The 20,151-nt window shown below is 42.2% G+C and overlaps 2 protein-coding genes across 3 annotated transcripts in view; both read right to left on the bottom strand.

Moving 5' to 3' along the window:
• LOC131877760 (potassium voltage-gated channel protein Shaker-like) overlaps window positions 1–3,668 on the bottom strand; it is a 108,285-nt gene extending 104,617 nt beyond the window's left edge. Inside the window, exon 1 of the mRNA XM_059223537.1 lies at window positions 3,254–3,668. Coding sequence (XP_059079520.1) covers window positions 3,254–3,390 — 137 coding nt within the window. The 5' untranslated portion in view covers window positions 3,391–3,668. The remainder of the gene's footprint in view (window positions 1–3,253) is intronic.
• A 14,027-nt stretch (window positions 3,669–17,695) lies between these two features.
• Window positions 17,696–19,055, bottom strand: LOC131877914 (uncharacterized). 2 transcript variants are annotated; one of them, XM_059223751.1, is made up of 4 exons: window positions 18,557–19,055; window positions 18,306–18,462; window positions 17,970–18,139; window positions 17,696–17,825 (listed from the first exon to the last, which is right to left on the bottom strand). In XM_059223751.1, exons 1-4 carry the CDS (start codon window positions 18,733–18,735, stop codon window positions 17,792–17,794), a joined length of 540 nt encoding a protein of 179 aa, XP_059079734.1. In that variant the 5' UTR covers window positions 18,736–19,055; the 3' UTR covers window positions 17,696–17,791. The 2 variants fall into 2 exon arrangements, with proteins under 2 accessions (XP_059079734.1, XP_059079733.1); XM_059223750.1 differs by having other exon boundaries at window positions 18,294–18,462; window positions 18,557–18,999.
• Window positions 19,056–20,151: the final 1,096 nt, after the last annotated feature.

The following is a 20,151-nucleotide window of genomic DNA, read 5'->3' as shown; positions in this document are numbered from 1 at the left end:
AAGGGTCGAGTAAGGGAGTCCGAGTGAAGGAAGGGGATCTTTATATCTCCTATCTCAAGATCAGTAGAGAGAGGCGATGAACTCGGGTGTGTTAAGTATGCCGTCCTGTTCCAGTAAAGGTCCCGAGTATTTGCACACGTATTTATTTGTAATACCCAGGGTATCAAGCAAGCGTCAATGCCTTGCCACCCGTTGTTATGCTAGCAGATCTGGAGACTTTACGTTTTCTGAACTCAGAGAGCAGCACTTCCAGCCCAGTCGTGGCTTCTAACTCATGGTGCATGCAGTTCATAAGTATGCCAAGTTTGACAAAGAATTGCAGTTTCAAGACCAAAGAACAGACACATTGGGCTTACGGAATAGATATTGAACGTAATGCGCCACAAACAATCAATCTCGCCAGCCTTCAGTAAGGTAGGGTAGGTAGCCCTTATGGGGCCTGCCAGGACAGGGAAACGCATGGATTGCATATATTGGACTACTAAATTAATCTGTTAATGGTCGAAGACTTTTCCAGCTCCACAACAGAAGCAAGACTACTCGATTGTAGAATGAAAACCACTCAACAAAGGAATCATGTCTGATTCACTTCATTTGTTTCCAAGATCTTAGTACGCGTACCTGATCAGCCATTAGTTCCATACAATCTATTTTGAAATTGAAGCATTCATTACCGTTTCCAACCCTAGACTTCAGGCCTAGAGCTGGTCAACAAAAAGGAGGAAAGGAGATCATGATCGCCGGTCATGAATAATCGAGCACTTCTTCAGCTTTTAAGACAATTGTTCAAACACAAGCCTCATTTGTCTCATACATAGCCTTATTGATCTCTGGCATTTTCGAATCCATGGTTTTTGGTTTGCCACCCTTTCAGAATTTTTCAAGTGCTAACCAACGACAATTACAAATGATACGGACTCAAATTAGCGCCTTATTTGAGTCAAGCCAAAATGAGGCCGCATTTTGGCTAAGACTCTTACACTCTCAGTGACCAATTGTTCGTTTATTAGGGCCCTAAAATCATAAAGCACCCTTACTAAAACAAGGGCATGCTTTCTTATGCACCCGGGGAGTTTGTGGCGTAAAAATGAAGCGCGTGAACAGAAATGGTCAAGGGCTTGTTCTGGCTCGAAACTACTCAAATCACTTGACCTTAGAGAATATGGGGTAAATCTATTGGATTAGCTCGATATGACCGTGCTTGCTTCGTTAGTCGTTTGACAGGGAATGCGCAATGGAATACCAAAGTGCCACTTTGCTCCCTTAACATTCCATGAGGACTCAAGGGCCAAAACCGATGTCTCACACTCTGAGCAGAAACTGCGAAACCTAACCTGCAGTGCAAGAAACCCTGAAACAATGTATTCGATAAACAATATTGTTTTTTTTTCTCTTTTGCAAATTGGCGACTAGCTAAACGATGTTATCTAGATTTCCCTTGAAAGCAGTCCCAACTTCGATTCAGCAATGCTAATCTTATTCACAGGCTTGAGAAGAGTCAGTGTGCCAATTGATCCAATTCTTTGAATAGCTTTGAAACACGCAAACGAGCCAAACTGCAGATTGATCTCCTGTGAGTGGATTTGTCAAGAGGCAAAAGGCTGAAAATTTGAACCAAATCTGCTCGCCCTGCTTAGCGAGTTTCATCATGTTTTGTCTGGGATCTCATGTTATGTAGGGTGAATGGTGTCCTCCTTTTCTGGTAAAGGGGCAACAATCTCAAGAACACGATCAGGCTGGTGTATGCGAGAGTGGGTATGTCGTACGAAAGACCGAGTAGAACCCCAATGCATGGTGTTCCAACAACCCAGACTAACCAACCATGCCAGCCAGATACCATCAGGTTTGAGGTTTAAATCGCAATTTCCTTCAAATGAGCCCAGGATAACCAGAAAGCGAGAAGGCTGGGAAGGAAGGGGGGGGGAAGAAAGAAGACACACAAAGAGCCAAGGAGCAACTTGATACTTTTTTGCCCCCAAAAAGTGGAACGCACATGGGACAAGTTTTGATTGAAAGCGCGGCAAGAAACTGGCTTGGTAGGAATGGAGGTGTTGAATCAAAGCCCTTTCCATGACCACAGCAATTCAGAACTCATTAGCATACACGTGCATGGATATGGCTTGGTTTTTGTGCAAGCAAGTCAAAAAATAGGCTGGTCCTTGAGGTCTACTAAAACTGGTTGAATTCTGAATATTACGTAGAATTTCTAAACTTCAGGGCAATAGAGCAAGAAGACAAAAAAAACTCTGAAAACAGAACCATTCTGCAGCGGCTTGAGCAAAAGTTTGAGCTACTTTGGAAAGTTGAATGGAATATCAGAATCTGTCAAGTACCCAACTGGAATACAACTGACACTCAAAACTTAGACAATTTCCTCCCCAGTTGGTCCTCCAAGATTTCCAAACCAAGGATAACTTCCTCTTTTATGCTTCTACACATTGTTTATGGATTATGACACATACACGCCTGAGAGTTCAAGTGTATGTAGGAGAACATATGTACAATTGTACATGTTCAGTATGCTCCGTCATATGCATTATATTGATTTGCCTTGCTGAAAGCATCCCACACAATGGTTTTTCCCAAGGAGCAAAGAACATATGCAAATAATTTCCAATAAATGTCAATGGCGAGTAATTGCCAAAGGATCACACATATTCACCCATGACACATCCACCATATTGAACATACGTACGTCAAGTACAGACTTCTCCTGTAGTAGAACTGATAAAGCTTAAATTGAAAAGAACAAAAAGGCTTGGAAGCCTGTTGATCTTGAACGAAACCAATGGCTTCTTCAAGAACTTAATCAAATTCTACTGAAAGAGCACACGACGACCTAAAATTCTCAGTATTTTGGGACGCTTCAAACCGAGACCATACATTTAGAATGATTTGACCAATCGCAGGAAGACAATCTCCATTCACCATCATGAATATATTAGAGAATGAAGGTTTTGGAACAAGCAGTTCCAGGTCGTCTGAATCTTTTTGACAGCGCATATGGAGAATGGCGGGCTGTGATAATTGGCGAATCTCGTGTCTTCTGCCTTTGACATCGTACTTTCCCATATGCACGCCATCTCCATTGATAAGTGAAGATGGCCTCATGGAACAGAAATGTCCTCACACGCAATGCGAACCAAGTAGGTCCCACCCCAGCACCCTTTTGGTAACATTCACAAAATGGAGAAGAAGAAGAAAAATGAACGGAAAAGGAGGACTGAAAACAACAATGGAGTGGTGATCCTACCCTGGACTTTTGGTTCCATCCTTGGAAGCACTCTTTTCGGCTTTCTCTTTGCCGATTTGTCTGTTTTTGAGCTTGTCTTGGTCAATGCCCATGATTTTCATCCAGGCATTGCCCCCACCTCCCATGCCCCCATACATCTTGTTGGCTGGAGACGGTTACACGAGAGGCAAGCACGGATCGGTTCGATTATGGACACAACGTATTATTTCTAACACGTGAGGCGGAGATTGAGATATACTAATAGACCTCTCTGCCTTCTGATGATACGAACGACACTTGGATGCACTGCGGGTTGATAGAATCACTCACTATAGAGGTATTACACACTGAAGAGACATGCATGCACCCAAAACGACAAGGCTAGCAATGCACTTTTACGATTGGAATCTGAATCCAGATTTGGGTTGTGGACGAAGAAAGATCCCTCCCTTTTTATTTAGGGATAAAAAGGATTCTTACAGTCATCCACTGAAAAGGAAATCATAGCACTAAGAACTTGAGCAAACGGTCGTGTTTGCTTTTGAGATTATTTTGCTTCAAAATTGGAAGACGTTTCAAAATTCAATCACTTTGCACGTTTTTCACAAGTAGATCTCACCACCCACCATTATGGAATTTGTGTCAAGGTCCAAGGCAAAAAGATCAAGATTGATTGAGGGATGAAAACCAAACGTAGATAAAGAAGTCACCGCTATCCCCAATGAGGTCTTGGTCTTTTCAGGCTGTGGTTACTATTACAAAGTTTGAGCAGAGAGCCTTTCTTGAACTTGGTTGGTGGGTGAAGGCAGAATAGTTCATGGTCCTCTTTTCTGATGTCACCCTTTGATGTCAAGATTCATTAATTACAAAGTCTAAGAGAAGAGGAGTCGAGTCGGTAAAAAGAGAGAAAAATGCTGTCCATTTGTGGACCTAACGACCACTCTGATCCCAAATGATGCCAGCTTGGTCAGGACCTTGAGATCTTTTATGGCCCCTTCTTTCCAATAAAACGTGGGTTAGATGATGAGAATACGACTTTGGAAAATCACTTCGTTTTCTATACGTTCCCTTTCGTCTCTTCATAGTGTTCCATTATCGTCATTATCTCTGACGGCAGGACCAAGAGCCCCAGAAGTAGTCCAAAGATTCATCGCTCATGGGAGCGAAGGGGGATTCCTTAATCCACGAAATAGGGAACAAGGTGGTGATGAATGGAGGCAAGCAACCTTCGAAACGAATATCAATTGCTCAAACGCGGCTCTTTCGTTTGGAACACAATTACCTTCAACGGAATACTTTCCCATTTTGTGTTGTCCATTCCATCCCGACCGAATTGACTGCCAGTGTCATTCCAATGCCTGAGGTGATCAACTTAGAAGACAAAACAAGTTGAAGAAGGCCTTGGAAGCCGGGACTCAATCTTCCAACGCACGGGATCTCATGTCCCCAGATTCTTCACCTTCAATGCTTCAATGCTTTGTTATGTAGTTTGGTCTCGTCTCGGTTGCCTTTGGTGGTGGTTGCTCTTCTAATAAATGGTTCAAACGAGACACAACGTTCGAAGAAACCGTCCCGGAGAAACGAAGAGCTATCAGCATTCAGCTGATGACCAAGACGATGAGACGACGACAACGTCGACGAGGGCGACACACAACGTGGAGAGATGTGTGATTTTGGGTTCCCACGGGGTTACCAACGCACTACGGCACAATGATCCTTGGTCTGAAGTGGTCGTCCACATGTGCTGCGGCCCCAACAAAGCCTTTTTTGGCGCGTCTTCACAGCCATCATCTTGAGCATGGATCATTCCCTCTCGTTCCTAACATGGAACAAAGAGATGGAAATTGGACCATCCAAGACGCACTTTTTCATTGCACGAGACCAAGGCTAATGGAAGCGTCGGTGGTGGTGTTTTTGCTCTCCTTGAAATGCAAACCATCCATGTGCTTGGGAAACTAACTTAGGAGTCCGGACAAGTCAGCGGGCACTTTCATTCCGCCAACATGTAGGCCAAGGTGGACGACTAGATTTATTGAGCCTTATACATCGAGGAACGTGTTTTTTGGCCGGAATTCGTTATTCAGCCGAGGGTCCCTGTGGTTTCACGACACTTTTGTTTCACGTATCATTGGGTAACAACAAGTGAATGGATCCCATTCATTCTAGCCGTTTATTTTCTGGCACTTCTACCTTCGTTGGATACGATCAGAACTGACTCATTATTCGGCAATATTCTTCTCTGTTTGTCAGTCCTGGTTCTTTCCTAATGAAGGTCTTGGTTTGTCCTCTTTTCACCTTTCCCACGATATTGTGGTGGTGTTTGTTTGCCTATTATTGTTGTTGGTCTTTCTTGGCTAGTTGTCAGGTGCACTTCCCACAAACAATAGATATATTACCATAACACTCCCATGGGCGAAGCCAAAGTTCCAGGTCCACTTGAAAGGCGACTTAAACTAACTAGCAATGTCGCCATTATAAGATTCAGTGGCTACCAATTCGAGAGCGACCAGGAACGAGTGAGGTAACAAAACAACCTCGCTGGCGACCTTTTTTATTTGCCAAAAACAGGTAATCTATAATTGGCGGCAAAGGGATTGCAACAGCACTTGAAAGCCAACCAAGAAAGAGAGACAAAGACCGAGAGCACTTTTTTTCACGTGGAAAGACTCAATCGCTCTTCGTCGCGGTGGGTGCTATTCGAGGGGTCTTGAGGACAGAAGAAATCACCCGTTGCAAAAGGAACGTTCATTTCAGCCAGGAGTGAGAGTAGAGAGGATGGCCAGAGCTCTGGAAACTCGTCAAGTTGTCGTCCAATTGTCAAAGGCTTGGCTTTTGACAATTCTATCTCATGCATGAGGAAACAAATGATATCTTTGCTGCCTTGTGAACGAAAGCGGACCCGCATTAGCAATGGGAGCCTTTCATGCAGCAATGAGTTTCTCGGAGGTTCATCATCATGCTACATATTGACCAGCCAATTCCGAAGACGGGAGGAAGTGAAAGGACACAATAAACACTCAATCGAGTCACCCAAGAAAGCACGCTCCTAAGCTGTTGTAGATTGCATAGCAAGTGGCTGCTTTGTAGCTCCTTTTCACACTCTTGTGGGGTTCTTTTCACATGCAAAGTTGCAATATTATGCGAGGGCGCGGATGCTCTTCTTTTTTAGCATCATACTTCTTTGCACTTGTTTTACCTATCACTTTCTCGTTCAACTTGAGGTTAATCTTCACAGTGGCCATTTGTTGCTCAAATTTGTCGTTTGTTGCTGATTTGTGGGAAGTTGGTCGGTTTGGTTGTCCTCTCTCTCTCCCCTTTAGTGGTGCCTCTGAGCGTGGAACCAACAAACGATTGATAGAGCTGTGCCACAACTAGCACGGAACAAAGTCCATGGCACTAGTATTGCTATTAATGCACGAGCCACCGTGGACAGTAGCGATTTGTTTGCTCCTCAACTTTGTCCACCACTGGCCATCAAATTTACAGCCACTTGCATAGATATCTTATAGACGACACCGAAAGCGGGACTGTGAGACAGTAGAAAAAGAGTGGGAGACACACGCACACACCCACACACTCACTTACTTACTCACCTAGAGACAGAGAGGAGTTCAAGCAGAAAATAGCACTATAATACTGCGTATGGTGAGTGGGCTAGTTTTATTTTGTTGGTCCTCCGCTCATTCCAGCACCGTTACTGGAACAGAGGAATAGGCGCTCAATTCGGGCCAAAGCGAAGAATCTTCCTCGAACTAGTGAAGTAGCCGCTCTTCTATACCACATTTCCTCCTTGTTCGTCCTTCTCTCGCACTTCTCCCTTCCTTCATTGTGCAAGTTCCTTCACCAAAAGAGTATCCAAGTATTCACTCGAGGTGGGACGACATGGAACAGTGGAACAGCCCAAGAAGGAAGAGACCGACCACACACAGTATGACCAACGTCGAGGAATTACGCCTTTCAACCCGAGAACAACGACGAAAGACGCAACGAATTGAGCGCAGCCTCAACGGCAGACGGCGCGCTCTCGATCCCTCTCTCACGAGTCACTTCATGTAGTATACGTATGTATTTAGCTCTGGCTCTCTTGGACCCCCTCACTCCCTCACTCCCTCACTCACACCCACCCACCCGCATACGTACACTCACTCACTCACTCATTCTCCCGCCCAAGGCTCATCATCATGAGAGGAGACACCACGAAAGGTCCCCTCTCCCCGAGGAGGAACAAGTACAGAAGAGGGAACACAGGAAGCTGCTGACGAGTGCGTACATGAGGCACACACTACTGTACATACAGCATGTACTCGTATGAGCAACCAAGTAGTGAGTGTATACCTCGAAGAAAAACCACCTCTATTCAACGGATGCAGCGTTAACACCACCACCTCCAGCACCACCACAGGGTTCACTTCGGAGAGGCCGGCGAATTTCTCCCGAGGTCGCAGAAGAATCCTTAGCTCGTCGAAGCGGTGACGGTGACGGTGGCAGGAAAGTCGGATTCCCAATCGAGTAAAGTGAACTGAAAACTATGAGGACCAGGCCCCTTCTTCGCCTTCTTTCACTTGTCTTCTTAGTTCGGCTCGACTTTTCATAAAGACCTTCTTCTTCCATGTAATTGTACTTACTTAGTATGCCATTTCGCCCTCTTTGGCCCATCATGGTACTTTTGTTCCAACCTATGTATATTCCAGTATCTTCTGTAGCCACCAGAAGGCTCAAATGAGCAGCATTAGACGTGTTTTAGACCCGGTAAATCCTGGATAGAACCTCGGGATGTCTTTTCGGGGTTAGCGAGGACAGCCTCGAACAGTCCGTGGCAAAAAACGACTTGCTGATGCGACGATTCTCGGGATGTTTTCTAGTGAACGGGCACAACCTGCCAAAGCTTGCACAGATATCTTAGAATTTTTTTGATTCAGCCGGTATCACATTTATAAAATCTCACAAGAGACACAGTCACAACAAGGCAAGAGTTTGTTTTCTGGAAGTGTTATGGATGTCTGATTCTTCAGCTCAATGACGGATGTGATCCTTATTTTTACTGGCATAGTAGAGTATTGGCAGAAAATTTTAGATCATATCTGATCCAAAATCAAGTCAAACGATCCAATATCTTAGAGGTGCTTTTTATCTAGACAGACAACTGGCTGAACAAAATAAATGGGAATTTCCCTCTTGTCCTATCCATGTACAATACCACTCAAATTTCCCAAGGATAAGTTGTGAATGGTAGATTCTCAAACGCATTCATTTTTTCATGTCAACTATTCATTTTCGATTTCGTAGAAATTCATGTCATTAATTCATGCAACATTCCATGGTTAGCGATCGTCGATACGCACCGCATCAGCAGGAACAGGTTTTGAATATAAAGGACACTTTATACCACATTGGATCACTCGAGTTCAACGAGAACTGTTGCAGTTGTGGGAACTGCCCTTACTCCCTCAAGAAGTCATTTTACTAATTAGAAAAAAGTAAGAGCATTCGCCCTCACTTTGTCTCCGAGATCCGTTCAGTAAAGTACTACTTCTTACGAAGAACAGTTTCGAGGCTTGGAGATCTTTGCCTCAGATGAGGAACAACAATTGAATCTTATGACACTTGTTGCATATTATGTTTGGCTAAGCAACAGCATGTTTCGAATGATATCCAACGCCTAACCAATTTTGACTTATTACCTGTTTGTACGTCACTCATTGATGTCTGGGTCCCAATCTAATTTCCATTAGTCCTGCTAATTGCAGACCTCTTGACCACGGAGGTAATCAAATACCAGCTGATTTTTAAACAAATTAGGCCTTGTTCGTTTCCATCACCTTCCTTGTGAATGGTGAGAAGTTCAGCACATCGTTGGGTCACAAAATGACAAGTAAGACGTTTAAAGTTTTGCAAAGAAAGATTCGAAAAAAAATGTAAAAGAGCATCGTGCAAACCTTGGCATTGGCCGTGTCCCATTTGAATGGGACGTCTGTACTCCGTTCCAATTTACCAACCAGACGAAAACAACATTCTAGGTCATAATTGCATCCAAATGAACCGATCACTCATATTTATTTTACTATTGGTCCATCCACGAACTTCTAGAAATATGGGCTGTGAAGGAGCTTCCCGCCAATTCGGTCTGCTCTTGGTCATCCACTCTGAGCCACTTTTCAAATTGAAGTATTAAAATACCAAGCATAGATCCCTTCAATTAGAGATACTAGTGTTTACTACATAACTTTGGACATATCTCCTGAGTCCCCGAAGCATAATTTTGGGCTCAAATTTGGCCAAGTTCATCTATTTAACAAGGTTTTGTGGTCGTATTAGTGCTTATTTGGAATAAAATGAACGGTTTAGAAGATAAAAAATGTTTCCTGCCGTTCGCAGTCCAAATCTCTAGAAGTCCGTCGTCCATCTAATTCAGTTGTGCTCGAACTGCTTAATCCAAAAGAATAGTCAAAGGTGTTGTCTATTGGGACTGTTCCTTTACATTGGATACGGGAAAAACACACAATGGGACGGTTATGAACACTAAAAATTAAGACCTTTTGAAATCGCAATTCTAAACTCATTGCCACACAATTTCCAAGATGGGGATCAAACACACACCTCCAGTGGGCTTTAAGTATTGACTAAGGTGAATGATATGGTTCCTTTTTGTGTCAAGGACATTCTCTACTTCCCTGTTCGCTTTAGGGTTTCCCTCACTTTGCTGCATTTTAATTCTGGGTTTCTCAGTTTCCAGCATGAACAAATTAATGGAAGGGCGGTCTGGGCGTCCCGTAGGAACGCCAGGTCCTTAATCTCATTTTTGTGGGAGGGCAGTACCTTGTACTATCTTTTACATTCGACTTCATAATCTAAACCAACAATGATGTTACTTGGAATAAACAAGGTTATGCAAAAGTAGGGTGAAGTTAATTTTCATACGATCAGTTTATTTTTCTACAAGCTGCATTTGAATGTTTTGGGAAGAGTTATTCCAGAGAAAAGGCGTTAGCTGATCACAACAAAAAGAAGTGAAAGGTGAGGTCAGAACATTAAATTTTATTTGCTGTTTAGTATGGGACACCTTTACATGAGTCGACATAAATTTAATAAGTAGACTTTGAATCATTTCTAAAAAGTGTTTCCTTTCAAAATGTTAATCAAATAAGATTTTTTGGGATTAAAAGGCAATGAGTATCCGTAACTAAATTCTGTTGGTCCCTGCGCAAAATAGAGGGAGAATAACTTTCACCAAACGGAAGTATCCCCATTTGGTTAGTAATTTGATTGATTTTTTCCCATTTCCTTTCCACTTTTTTGCACAACTCAACTGCCGATGAGAGCCTCAAATGGGTAGACTTGGTCCTTTTTTGGAACCAGGGAATCAGTCCATCTATTTCCAGGCGGTAACGCAATGTTAAGTATAATGTAACAATATGAACGGATTGGAAGCGTTAAAAATTGCATGAATTAAATGTGTTTATAAGGGTAAGCCCATTGATCTTTACAATATTAACAGGGAGCGATTTTGTGTCCAGATAAATCAAATCAATCATTCTACAAAGGAAGATTTTTTTATACACTGCATGCACATTTCGGAAAGCTTTCGGACATTGTATTTTCCGCACCGAGTTCATATTTGCTTACATCAAAGAAACATGTGTGGTAAACCACATTTTTTTTCAACAAACATTCCAAAGGTGAATTTGCTGTATGACCTTGTTTGCAAATGTTGGTCATGGTGCCCAAGGGCGGATACGCCTACTCAACACTTTTGAAACTCGAATTAGCATAAAAACGACCAAATTTCGAATCCTGGAAGTGAAAATGCATCGCCGCAAATATTAAACATAAAGAACCCGATCGACATCTATTTGAAAACAGAAAAACAATTGGGCTTTCTCTCACTACATTGGCAGTCACGAGTATCTGGTTTTTGACAAAGAACGTCACGTTTTGGATTTGAAATTATAATATAATGAATTAATATATATCTCAAGACGGGTTCCCAAGGTGTTAATCGCTTTAGAACTTAAAAGAGTCCACTATTCAAGTATCTACAAATCTGCACGGTATCCACCGTACATGTATTTCAAATGGGACTGAACTGGTAGGAATTCTTTGTTCAACTTAGATACCAACCATCACATGGGTATGCCTGCATTTTGAAAAATCACCACTAAAATGTTCATGACGAGGATCTAAGGTTCGATATGCCTTAAAAAGGTAGGTTCGTTCAAAGATCTTACTCTACACACCTTTTTTGTTTGCTCTTCAAATTATATAAATATGTTGTATTCTAATTAACACAGTACAATGTGTATGCAGATTGAGCAAGTTCCATTACATTGATGCCTCAATATTCTTATGTTGACAACAAATTCAAAGAGAGCAAAAGAACACAGAATTGCTAACATGAGTGGTCTGTTTTAATCATTGCTGGCTTTTGCATGTTCACATGCGATTTTAGAGTTTATTGACTTTTGAATTATTCGGAAGAATCCGCTGTCAGACAAATCTTTTAGATTACCCCCTGAAAGGATACGTTTTGTAGGTATACGTAAACTCGTGTGCTTTCCATCATTCCTTCGCCCTGCATGTAGCACCCTACTCGCTTCGTGCGGTCTAGGACTATAAATGTACATACATGTAGGTACGTATATTGGTACTCTCTCCAGGCCTTTTATTCAATGGTTGGCCTTTCCTTATTGGAAATGGCTTCCCGTTCAGTGGGTGTGCGTGGTAGGGTTAATCTTGGCTGAATCGAAAGAGGCATCTGCAGAGGTAATGAAACCTTCAAGGCCGTGATTTTATGGTGGTGGATTTCACAAGCCTTGGATTTCTTTTCCCATCACAAGAGGGGCAGAAGTACGATGGACCAATATGAAGAATTACGAGGGCAGGAATGCCAGACTTCAAACTTCATGTTGTTCCCATCAAGATCAAGATTTAGAACAACAGCTACTTCATTGGCTCAAGGTCGTCTCTTTGTATTGCACATGCGATATATGTTTAGTTATGACTGATTTTCGAGCTTTGCCCTTGCAGAACATCTAAAATCTACAACTCTAACTTCAACAAGAATGACTGTCTTGGACCATAAGCTTTCTGCAAGAAATCCTCTGGAATAGTCCATGCACCTATAAAAACATGGAAACTGAGCGGGCGAAAAAGATGATAGAACCGCCTTTCTCTTCGAATATGCTACCTGCATGATAAAAATGGAGCCACCATCTGCTAGTTTACGAGGCTTTGGTTATTGGGGTTCTATTATTCCATTGGCTTAACCGTTGCTGCCTTAGATTTTGTGGGCTACAATTTCAACTCAAGTATAAATCTCAGCAACATAGAGATAAAAAAGAGCTATGCTTGCCGATAACAAATGAAGGAGGAATTTGTCCATTTTTTGTGATTGTCTTTCTGCCAAGCTTAACCATGAAGAAGGTGGTCTCAGGATTACCTGACCCAAAGGAGTTCCTCCTCATAATCTGCTAGGCCTATGTTTGATGCCATAAAGGTTTCGTTCTACATCGCGTTCTGGAATACTCTTTATGCATAACTAAGCTAGCTAGCTCATGCCCAACACAAGGGTGCCAAGCACAAATCTACCGCATAGCCTTTGTGAAAGTCAGACATTGGGCCATGGGATATGATGTTCCTGGATGTTTGGTCTGAAAGGCGACGGTTCTCATTTCAAAGCTTTCAAACCCACGTACCGAGGTACACGAGATCTTATCAGTCTTCAGCTTGACACCGAACTTGGTCTTTCGATATCTCATTTTTTAGACTATCTCTACTACACACGTAGTACTGGGCAGAGTGCTTCAGTAGGACTCATTGGAAAGCAGTTTTTGTTGTGCACAGGAAATACATAACATTGTATGATTACCTTTTGAAGTTCTAGCTCCCCGTTTCTGACAGGCTAGATAGGGCCTGCCTGTCGTTGTCTAGGCAGTTAGTTGGCTTGGACGTATTTGTAACATGGAAAACTTAGAGACCTCACTTTACACTTTCTCACAAGTTTTTCTTCATGTATGTTTTACTAAAATTACTGTGCTTGTCTCGTTCAGAAGATTCCGTTTTCCAAAGCAAAAAGTTTTGAGTCTGGCCAGATTCAAACTTCGTCGTCTTGCTTGGCTCTGGAATATAGTAGTATGCCAAGAGGAACTTAACCAACGAGGTTTCCTCCCTTCCACCCAGAAGAGAGCTTTAACATAAAAGCGAGTGCGAACGAAACCCATTTACTTGGGCATTTTCTGAAAAAAGGTTTGCTTGCGAAGTGCCACTAACATTCGTTGCTTCATTCGCGTGGATTATTTTACATTTCTGGTGATCATTCCTCAATATGAAATCGCTAGTAGTCCTTTCCACCTTCTCCTTGACGTAATGCCAAGTATACGTAAATGATAACACTTTTGTATTGTATTGCTTTGGGTTAGGCGATTTCGAGAAATATTAGTAAATACAGAGACTTAAGCACTTGCATTCAAAGAGAAAGGAAGAACCCCACTGCTTTATGTGAAGGATCCCTCCTAACGCAAGGGACGCCTTCTGAGTTTTGATTATGAAGCAATAGGAGAGATGCTATCGTCAGGTTTGTTGTCGGCACGCATGTTTCTTCTTCCTCAGGAGAAAATTGAGGCCTTGAGGGATTATTCCGATAAACGATAATGTTTTTGGCGGCACTCTTTTCGACGATAGTTCTAACGTGGACCTTCACCCAAGCTTGGCAGGCACCAACTAACAAACACTGAGGATAGCGGTAACACCACCAACCACAACAACTACCACTAATAGTAGTAGTACTAGTACTAGTAGTTGCCACTCGTACAATCGTACGAGTTCTACAGGACCTCGAAAGTAGAATTAGAAGTACCCGTACCCTTCTGTGGCCTTCTGTGGCAAAAAGAGAAGGGTCGGTCTTGGTTGCATGCTCGCAAATGATACATCCATGCATCTCTCCATGTACTAATTATGCATTTACGGCCTAGCTTACTCAAGAATAAGTAATTGCATGTCAAGCGCGTCTTAAAAGTGCATATCTTTGTGGGGAGTATTTACGTACTACTTAGTTCTCACGTGGAAGAATAGAGGTGCTTCTGATACAAATGGGGTTTCGACTCTGTGAAGTAGGGTATCTATCTGTGTAGAATGAATGGTCCTGGGTCCGTGCCATGAAGGCTGAGGCGAGATCGCGGCATCCAATGTAGATTGTCGTTATCTTAATGCCGAAACGATTCATGTGCATGATTTCTTTGGGATATTGAATGCTTCTTTGGCACTCCCACTTTTTTTTTAATGAAATGTAGGAAGCAAGACGGTCTTTTGGGTCGTCGGGTATACCTATGAGGGTCTCAGAGTGCTGTAGGCCCACACCCACGGTTGCTCAGAGCGTACATAGCTGAACCTGCATAATAATGATGATCAGACCTTGATTTATCTGCTAGAGCAACCTTGATTTGATACGCCCCATTTGTGCATTATTCTGGCAATAAGTTCTCTCACCAAGTTGGAAATTAATGGTAGCTCTAGTGACCTGTCCCAAATCCCTTTCCTTGTCAAAGAAAAGTTTTCCTTGAGTGGATCCCATTAACCATCATGGCATTCATCCAAGGCCTAACTGGTCGGAAGTAGGGCTGGTTAGAAGCATGCGAAGCCTGAATCAGTGGAACAACTGGGGAATGGAATTGAAGAATGTGTTTCAAATGGATTTTGAGAATCTGCTTGTTTGAAGTTAAAGTTCTACCCGCACAGAGTTGTATTCGCACTTCATGGAGGTCCTTGATCTGCGTCGAAGAAATCCCTCGGCGATGTTTAGATCACGCCCTTCAAAGGACTTTCAAACCCTCTATGGCCACATGGGATTAGGAAACAGATCTAATTTTGGGCAAGCTCTTTCAAATTCCAAAAGTTGTCTTAAGTATGTATAACACTCTTGTAGTTGGTCAAGTATTCCCAGAGAGCGCTCAGCAATACTAGGGCTTAAAATTAGTGTCAAGTAAGACAACCAAAAAAGCACCTGAAAGTGTCTTTTTATGTCGCTGTAACCAAAACTGATTCATCTGATCACATAATTTTCGAAATTTTCCTTTATGGAACGCAAACTCACTCTTGATGTATCTGTTCGGCGGATGACCGAGTTATTTGAAAAATATTGCGATATTTTTAACATGCCCAAACGGAATACATCTGGTCAGAAAAGGAATCAAATTGTTCCTAAAAGCACACAATACACTTTTTCACTTTTTCAAGAACGAGTGAAATTGATTCGATGTAGCTTGAAAATTGTCAAAAAAAAGCTCATGCTTACGAACATTGAAGAGAAACTTCTAGCTGTTGATGATAAGATTTGGCGTTCGATTGAGAGCGAAGAGTTAAGGAATGAAAGTCAAGTGATAAAACCAACCTAAAAGCCCGTCACACTTATGCAAATTCTAAACAAATCTCAAAACCCAAATTAGAATCCTTTAATAAAATCCCAAAATATCAGCTATTTTTGGAGAACAATTCACAAATGTACGAGTATTATCGACGCCCACACACATAGCACAAGAAAGCCTACTTGAGCAACCTTGTTATCACCCACAAGGACGCAGAGGTGGCTTAAAGATCACTCAAATGTTCAAGTTCCATTGAACCTGTAAGAATCACCAATCAATTCTTGAGTAAATGTTCGGATGTGCTTGCTCCAAATTTGCTTACATATTTGATGCAGCGATCATTGCAACAATCTGAATTTCCAGAAAATTACCCACATTACCCCGTGATTCAAAGGTGGAGATCGGTCAAAGCCATTATCGTTTTGGCCTATTTCCTGAATTTCTAAGAAATCAAAAGTCCTGAAGACAATGGTCAAAGCCAAATAAATTGCGTGAATATCTCGAAGGTTGAGACACTATAGTTCACCACAGAGACAAAGCTGATACATCACTTTCATGATCTAATATACCATGATTGTGTTGATATTTTTGATTGGATTTTGCCAAGGCATTTATTCAACTACATGAAAGAAAATGAGAAAGGACACAACGAGTGAAGGTTACAAGCACTCTGAGTAACTCATGAAATGTTGTATCCGGTGCACCACAGAGCTCAACCCTGGGGCCTCTTTTAAATCTAATCTTGGACTCATCCATCTCATCCTACGACACGAAACTGATCTTCGATCGGAATGACCAAAATGTTTCTGAGCTACAAGCAGATCTATGCCAAATATATCATTGGGTGGTTGATAACAGCATGGCTTTACACGGAGACAAATTCCAAGCAATGACCGTTGAAATGGTACAAGGGAATCCACCGTTTAGCACAGATAGTTCCAGTAAGGAAATCAAAGTAGTCAATAATGTCAATGATTCGGGAGAGGGGGGATTCCAAATCTGCAGCTGGATCTACGTTCAGCATTTTTTAATCGAGGGATAGGATTACCATAATAACCCTCTACAAATCAAGAGCATGCAGTACCAATTTGGGTTCCCATGGACCTTAAACACTTTCAAAAAGGTGAAAAAGGTTTGGTTACAGGCCTTCTCTTGCACTATCTCGGGCATGGACGCTCTTTGCTTTTGGGAGAAATTGAAATCGCTCAGAGTATACAATATTCGACTAGGGTTCGAACGCTGCCTTATCTTAAATAAGTGTTCGTTTGAGCTCAACGGTGGTATTGACACAATGGAAAAAGAAAGGAGAGAATTGTTATGCAGTCTGAATGACAAATCAAATCACGAATTAGTGTTGTCCAAGAGAACTTAAAAAATCCCTTTAGTAGTAAATCGTTCCCAAAGACTCGTTGGTTAACCATGTGTTTTATGGTTCTTGACCATTTCATTCTGTGTTTTGTTTTACACACTAAGAAGGATTCATTTCAAACTGTAAGATATTCTTTGTAGCGGTTACAACAATCCACAAAATCTTAGGCAATAAAAAAGTGCTTATTAAGGGTCAAAAAGCAACAAAATATGCAGTACAACGGGCCCACTGTGAATTACTCAAAAGTCCCTTGAGACGTAAGGGCAAATCGGGTACGACTTTGGAAGACGATATTTTTCGTACACACATACCCCTTAGCAGTTACATTGTATTTCATTCGGGAACATAGGACCAAATCTGGACTCAAGTCCATGAAAAGAGCTTTCTTGTCTTTGATAAACAAATTGAAGCTGATGATCCTCTTTCAAAGGCCTGTTTCTTATAGGGTTATTTCGTAATAGAATCAAGCCGTGTTTTCAGAAGAAATCCAATGAAAAATAGCAATTAATTGTGACGATTCCACCAACAAGTCATTTAAGTCATTACTTAAGTCCAGCCAATTCCGTACAAATTCGAGAAAAGGACTCGCCCCCGCACCTACTCAAACCTAAATGATCGTTCCTTCACGGATATTTAGGGCAGTAACCATCTCGTCAAAAATTGGTGAATATTCTAACTAGACCTAAATAAAGATTCAACTGTCATTTTTAGAAAAAAGTATTTCACATTGAAAGAGAATATCAGTCTCTTTTCAATTCTGATTTTATTCAGAAATATATTTCCCTAAAATAAATCCAGACCTTTCATGTTCATACATATCAATCCCCCGGGCTGTTAGTGGCTTTTGATGGATGAGGAGATTTGTGTACTAAAATAAGGAAATATAACGAAATGTCACAGGTTTTCAACGCAAAAGACGAAAACTGACAAGCGTTTGCTGTACTCTGCTTTACCCTGGGCATATACGCATGTACTCGATAAATAAGAGGTTGCGAGATCAGCTTGGTCTTACCTTAGGTATTGCTGATAATCCATCTGACATTCATGTTCAACCTGAGCCAGTTCTCTAAGGACTTCTTGGATCCTTTCTTCCATCACAGAAGCCGTGCTGATCCGATCGGCATTCTCACTCTGCCCTGTTTGGGAAACCGGAGCAAACGGCAAGAACGAAGTGAATCGAGTCTAGAAGCATAATGTTGAAGCAATTGATCTTGGTCTTAAAGGCCCAATCGTTGGAAGAATGAACGACCGCATAAACGATTTACGAGCCATTCAGTGGCTGATCATCCAGGATTGAAAGGAAAACACACTTAAATGTCATATAAATTGGCAATACCTCTTCATCTACCTTGTCATGGATCTCTCCAGTTTCCTCGGCTTCCTCTCGCAACTTCTGTAGCTTCTTCAACCGGTGGAGCTTCTTCTTCATTTCTTCTTTTCGTCTCCGATAATTGAGCTGCCTTTGAGTATTTACGAACTCAAGATCTTGCTCATACTGGCTCTCCCTGCAACAAACAGTGTATTTTATAAATGGATGCGTTATAAATTCATGCGTGCCTTTATCAAGGTGCTCCCTCTCAGTCATCTCATTACACTCACATGGGGTCTGCACCAAGCATTGACTTGGAATATGCCATGTGCTTCCTCCTAGGATCACTTTTGGACTTGGATGTGTGATGTCCCAAATACGGTCCAGTCGTGGGCCTTCTAGATGAGGCTGCTGACCCCCCTCCCCCTCCTCCTTGGCCTTGATACACGGCTGTACCACTGCTATGCATTGCACAATTATTTTAGAGTAATTCACGAATCAAAACAAATCATCAAAAGAGTCCAACCAGGGTAAGACCTCAAATCACCAGGGCACTGATCAGTGATCACATTTGAGTTGATACAGGTTCAAAAACATGAAACAAGCAACTTAAAATTGTTGCTAATATTGATGTTGTGATTGTTGTTGCTGTTGGCAAACAACGGGAAAGTTCACTAGTCGCCACATCCTGATATGTTCGACCAACTAGAGCCAATGTTCAGCTGTTGCTTTTGGACTTTTGTCGTTGGTGCGAAAAGCTTCTGGGGCCGGAGCGTTCGTTCCGATTCAGACGGACAATATCCTCGCGAATGTAGGTCCACTGTATACATCCTTGAGTGAAATCATGCTCGTGTCTTGTAGCATAAGAATGGCCAAAGTAGAGGAGAGCAGAGACATCTGAAAGCCCTCGACGGCCTCTGGGCAAACAATCTGGACTTCATTGTAACGAGGATTGCACTCCTTAAAGTTTTGATCCCAATGCTGGAGGAGAAAGCTGAATACATACGTACGTACACCTCAACTCGAACCGAGTGAAGTGCCGTTGCAAAGGAGGCCGAAGCGAGATGACCACCTATGCACACGTGAAGTACAATGTCTATTTTAGCGGTAGTGAATTCCGAACAGAAACTGGGAGTAGATTGATGTTCTTATTTCGTGCCGCCGTGAAGTCAGATCGATTCTATAGTATTCAGGGGAACCCATAGTTCTTGCAACGGAAAGGGTTACCCAACTTATCCAACATGTTATAGGGCAGAGATAGACTTTCGGCAACAGTAAATGAAAGACACGGTTGGTCTCTGGCGATTCACAATTTGTTTTCTTTTTGCTTTAGAAAAGGATAACACACCTGAAATAAACCCTGAACTTACCGTCGTTTAACGCCCTCTGCCACTTCAACAGAGCATCCGCTTTTGATTCATCTTTGTATGCTTTTATACCTAAACTGGCGATGATGACATGATCTAAGTAGGGTTCTAATGATGAATAGATAAGGATTGCAACCCGCAGAACGATCGTTTTTAGTGGTCGGATAAGCCGAATGGGATAGCAGATTCGTGTTGATCGGTGAATCGGAAATCGAGTGTCACACACGTTTTTTAGGGATCCTCAATCAACGGATGGTATAATAATAATAGACATTCTGTCGGCATAAATGAGACCCACCTTATGGCGTCAAGTGGGATGCTGCATCCATGTTCTCATTGTTGGGAAGACTTGGCTAACGAGCGTCTTTTGGGTGGTAATCCAGGTCCGTTGGCTCACGATTGGGGTTCTGTTCTCGGATATTGAAGATTTTTATCGAGTTATATTCTACATATTCAAGAAAATGCTTCTCCAAAGAGCGTTCCTTGATCGCCAGGGTTCGTCCAATGGAGCTTTGGCA

This window comes from Tigriopus californicus, chromosome 3 (genome assembly GCF_007210705.1).
Source record: "Tigriopus californicus strain San Diego chromosome 3, Tcal_SD_v2.1, whole genome shotgun sequence".
NCBI classification, from domain to species: domain Eukaryota; kingdom Metazoa; phylum Arthropoda; class Copepoda; order Harpacticoida; family Harpacticidae; genus Tigriopus; species Tigriopus californicus.
This window is presented reverse-complemented; position numbering and strand designations above follow the sequence as displayed.

Bases quoted from the DNA above. Each gene is read 5' to 3' on its own strand.
- LOC131877914 (XM_059223750.1), bottom strand. From the start codon at position 18,735: ATGCATAGCAGTGGTACAGCCGTGTATCAAGGCCAAGGAGGAGGGGGA. The intron at 18,463-18,556 runs GTGAGTGTAATG...TGTTTGTTGCAG, and splicing joins ATGCTTGGTGCAGACCCCAT to GGAGAGCCAGTATGAGCAAG. The intron at 17,826-17,969 runs GTAAGACCAAGC...TCCTTATTTTAG, and splicing joins GATTATCAGCAATACCTAAG to TACACAAATCTCCTCATCCA.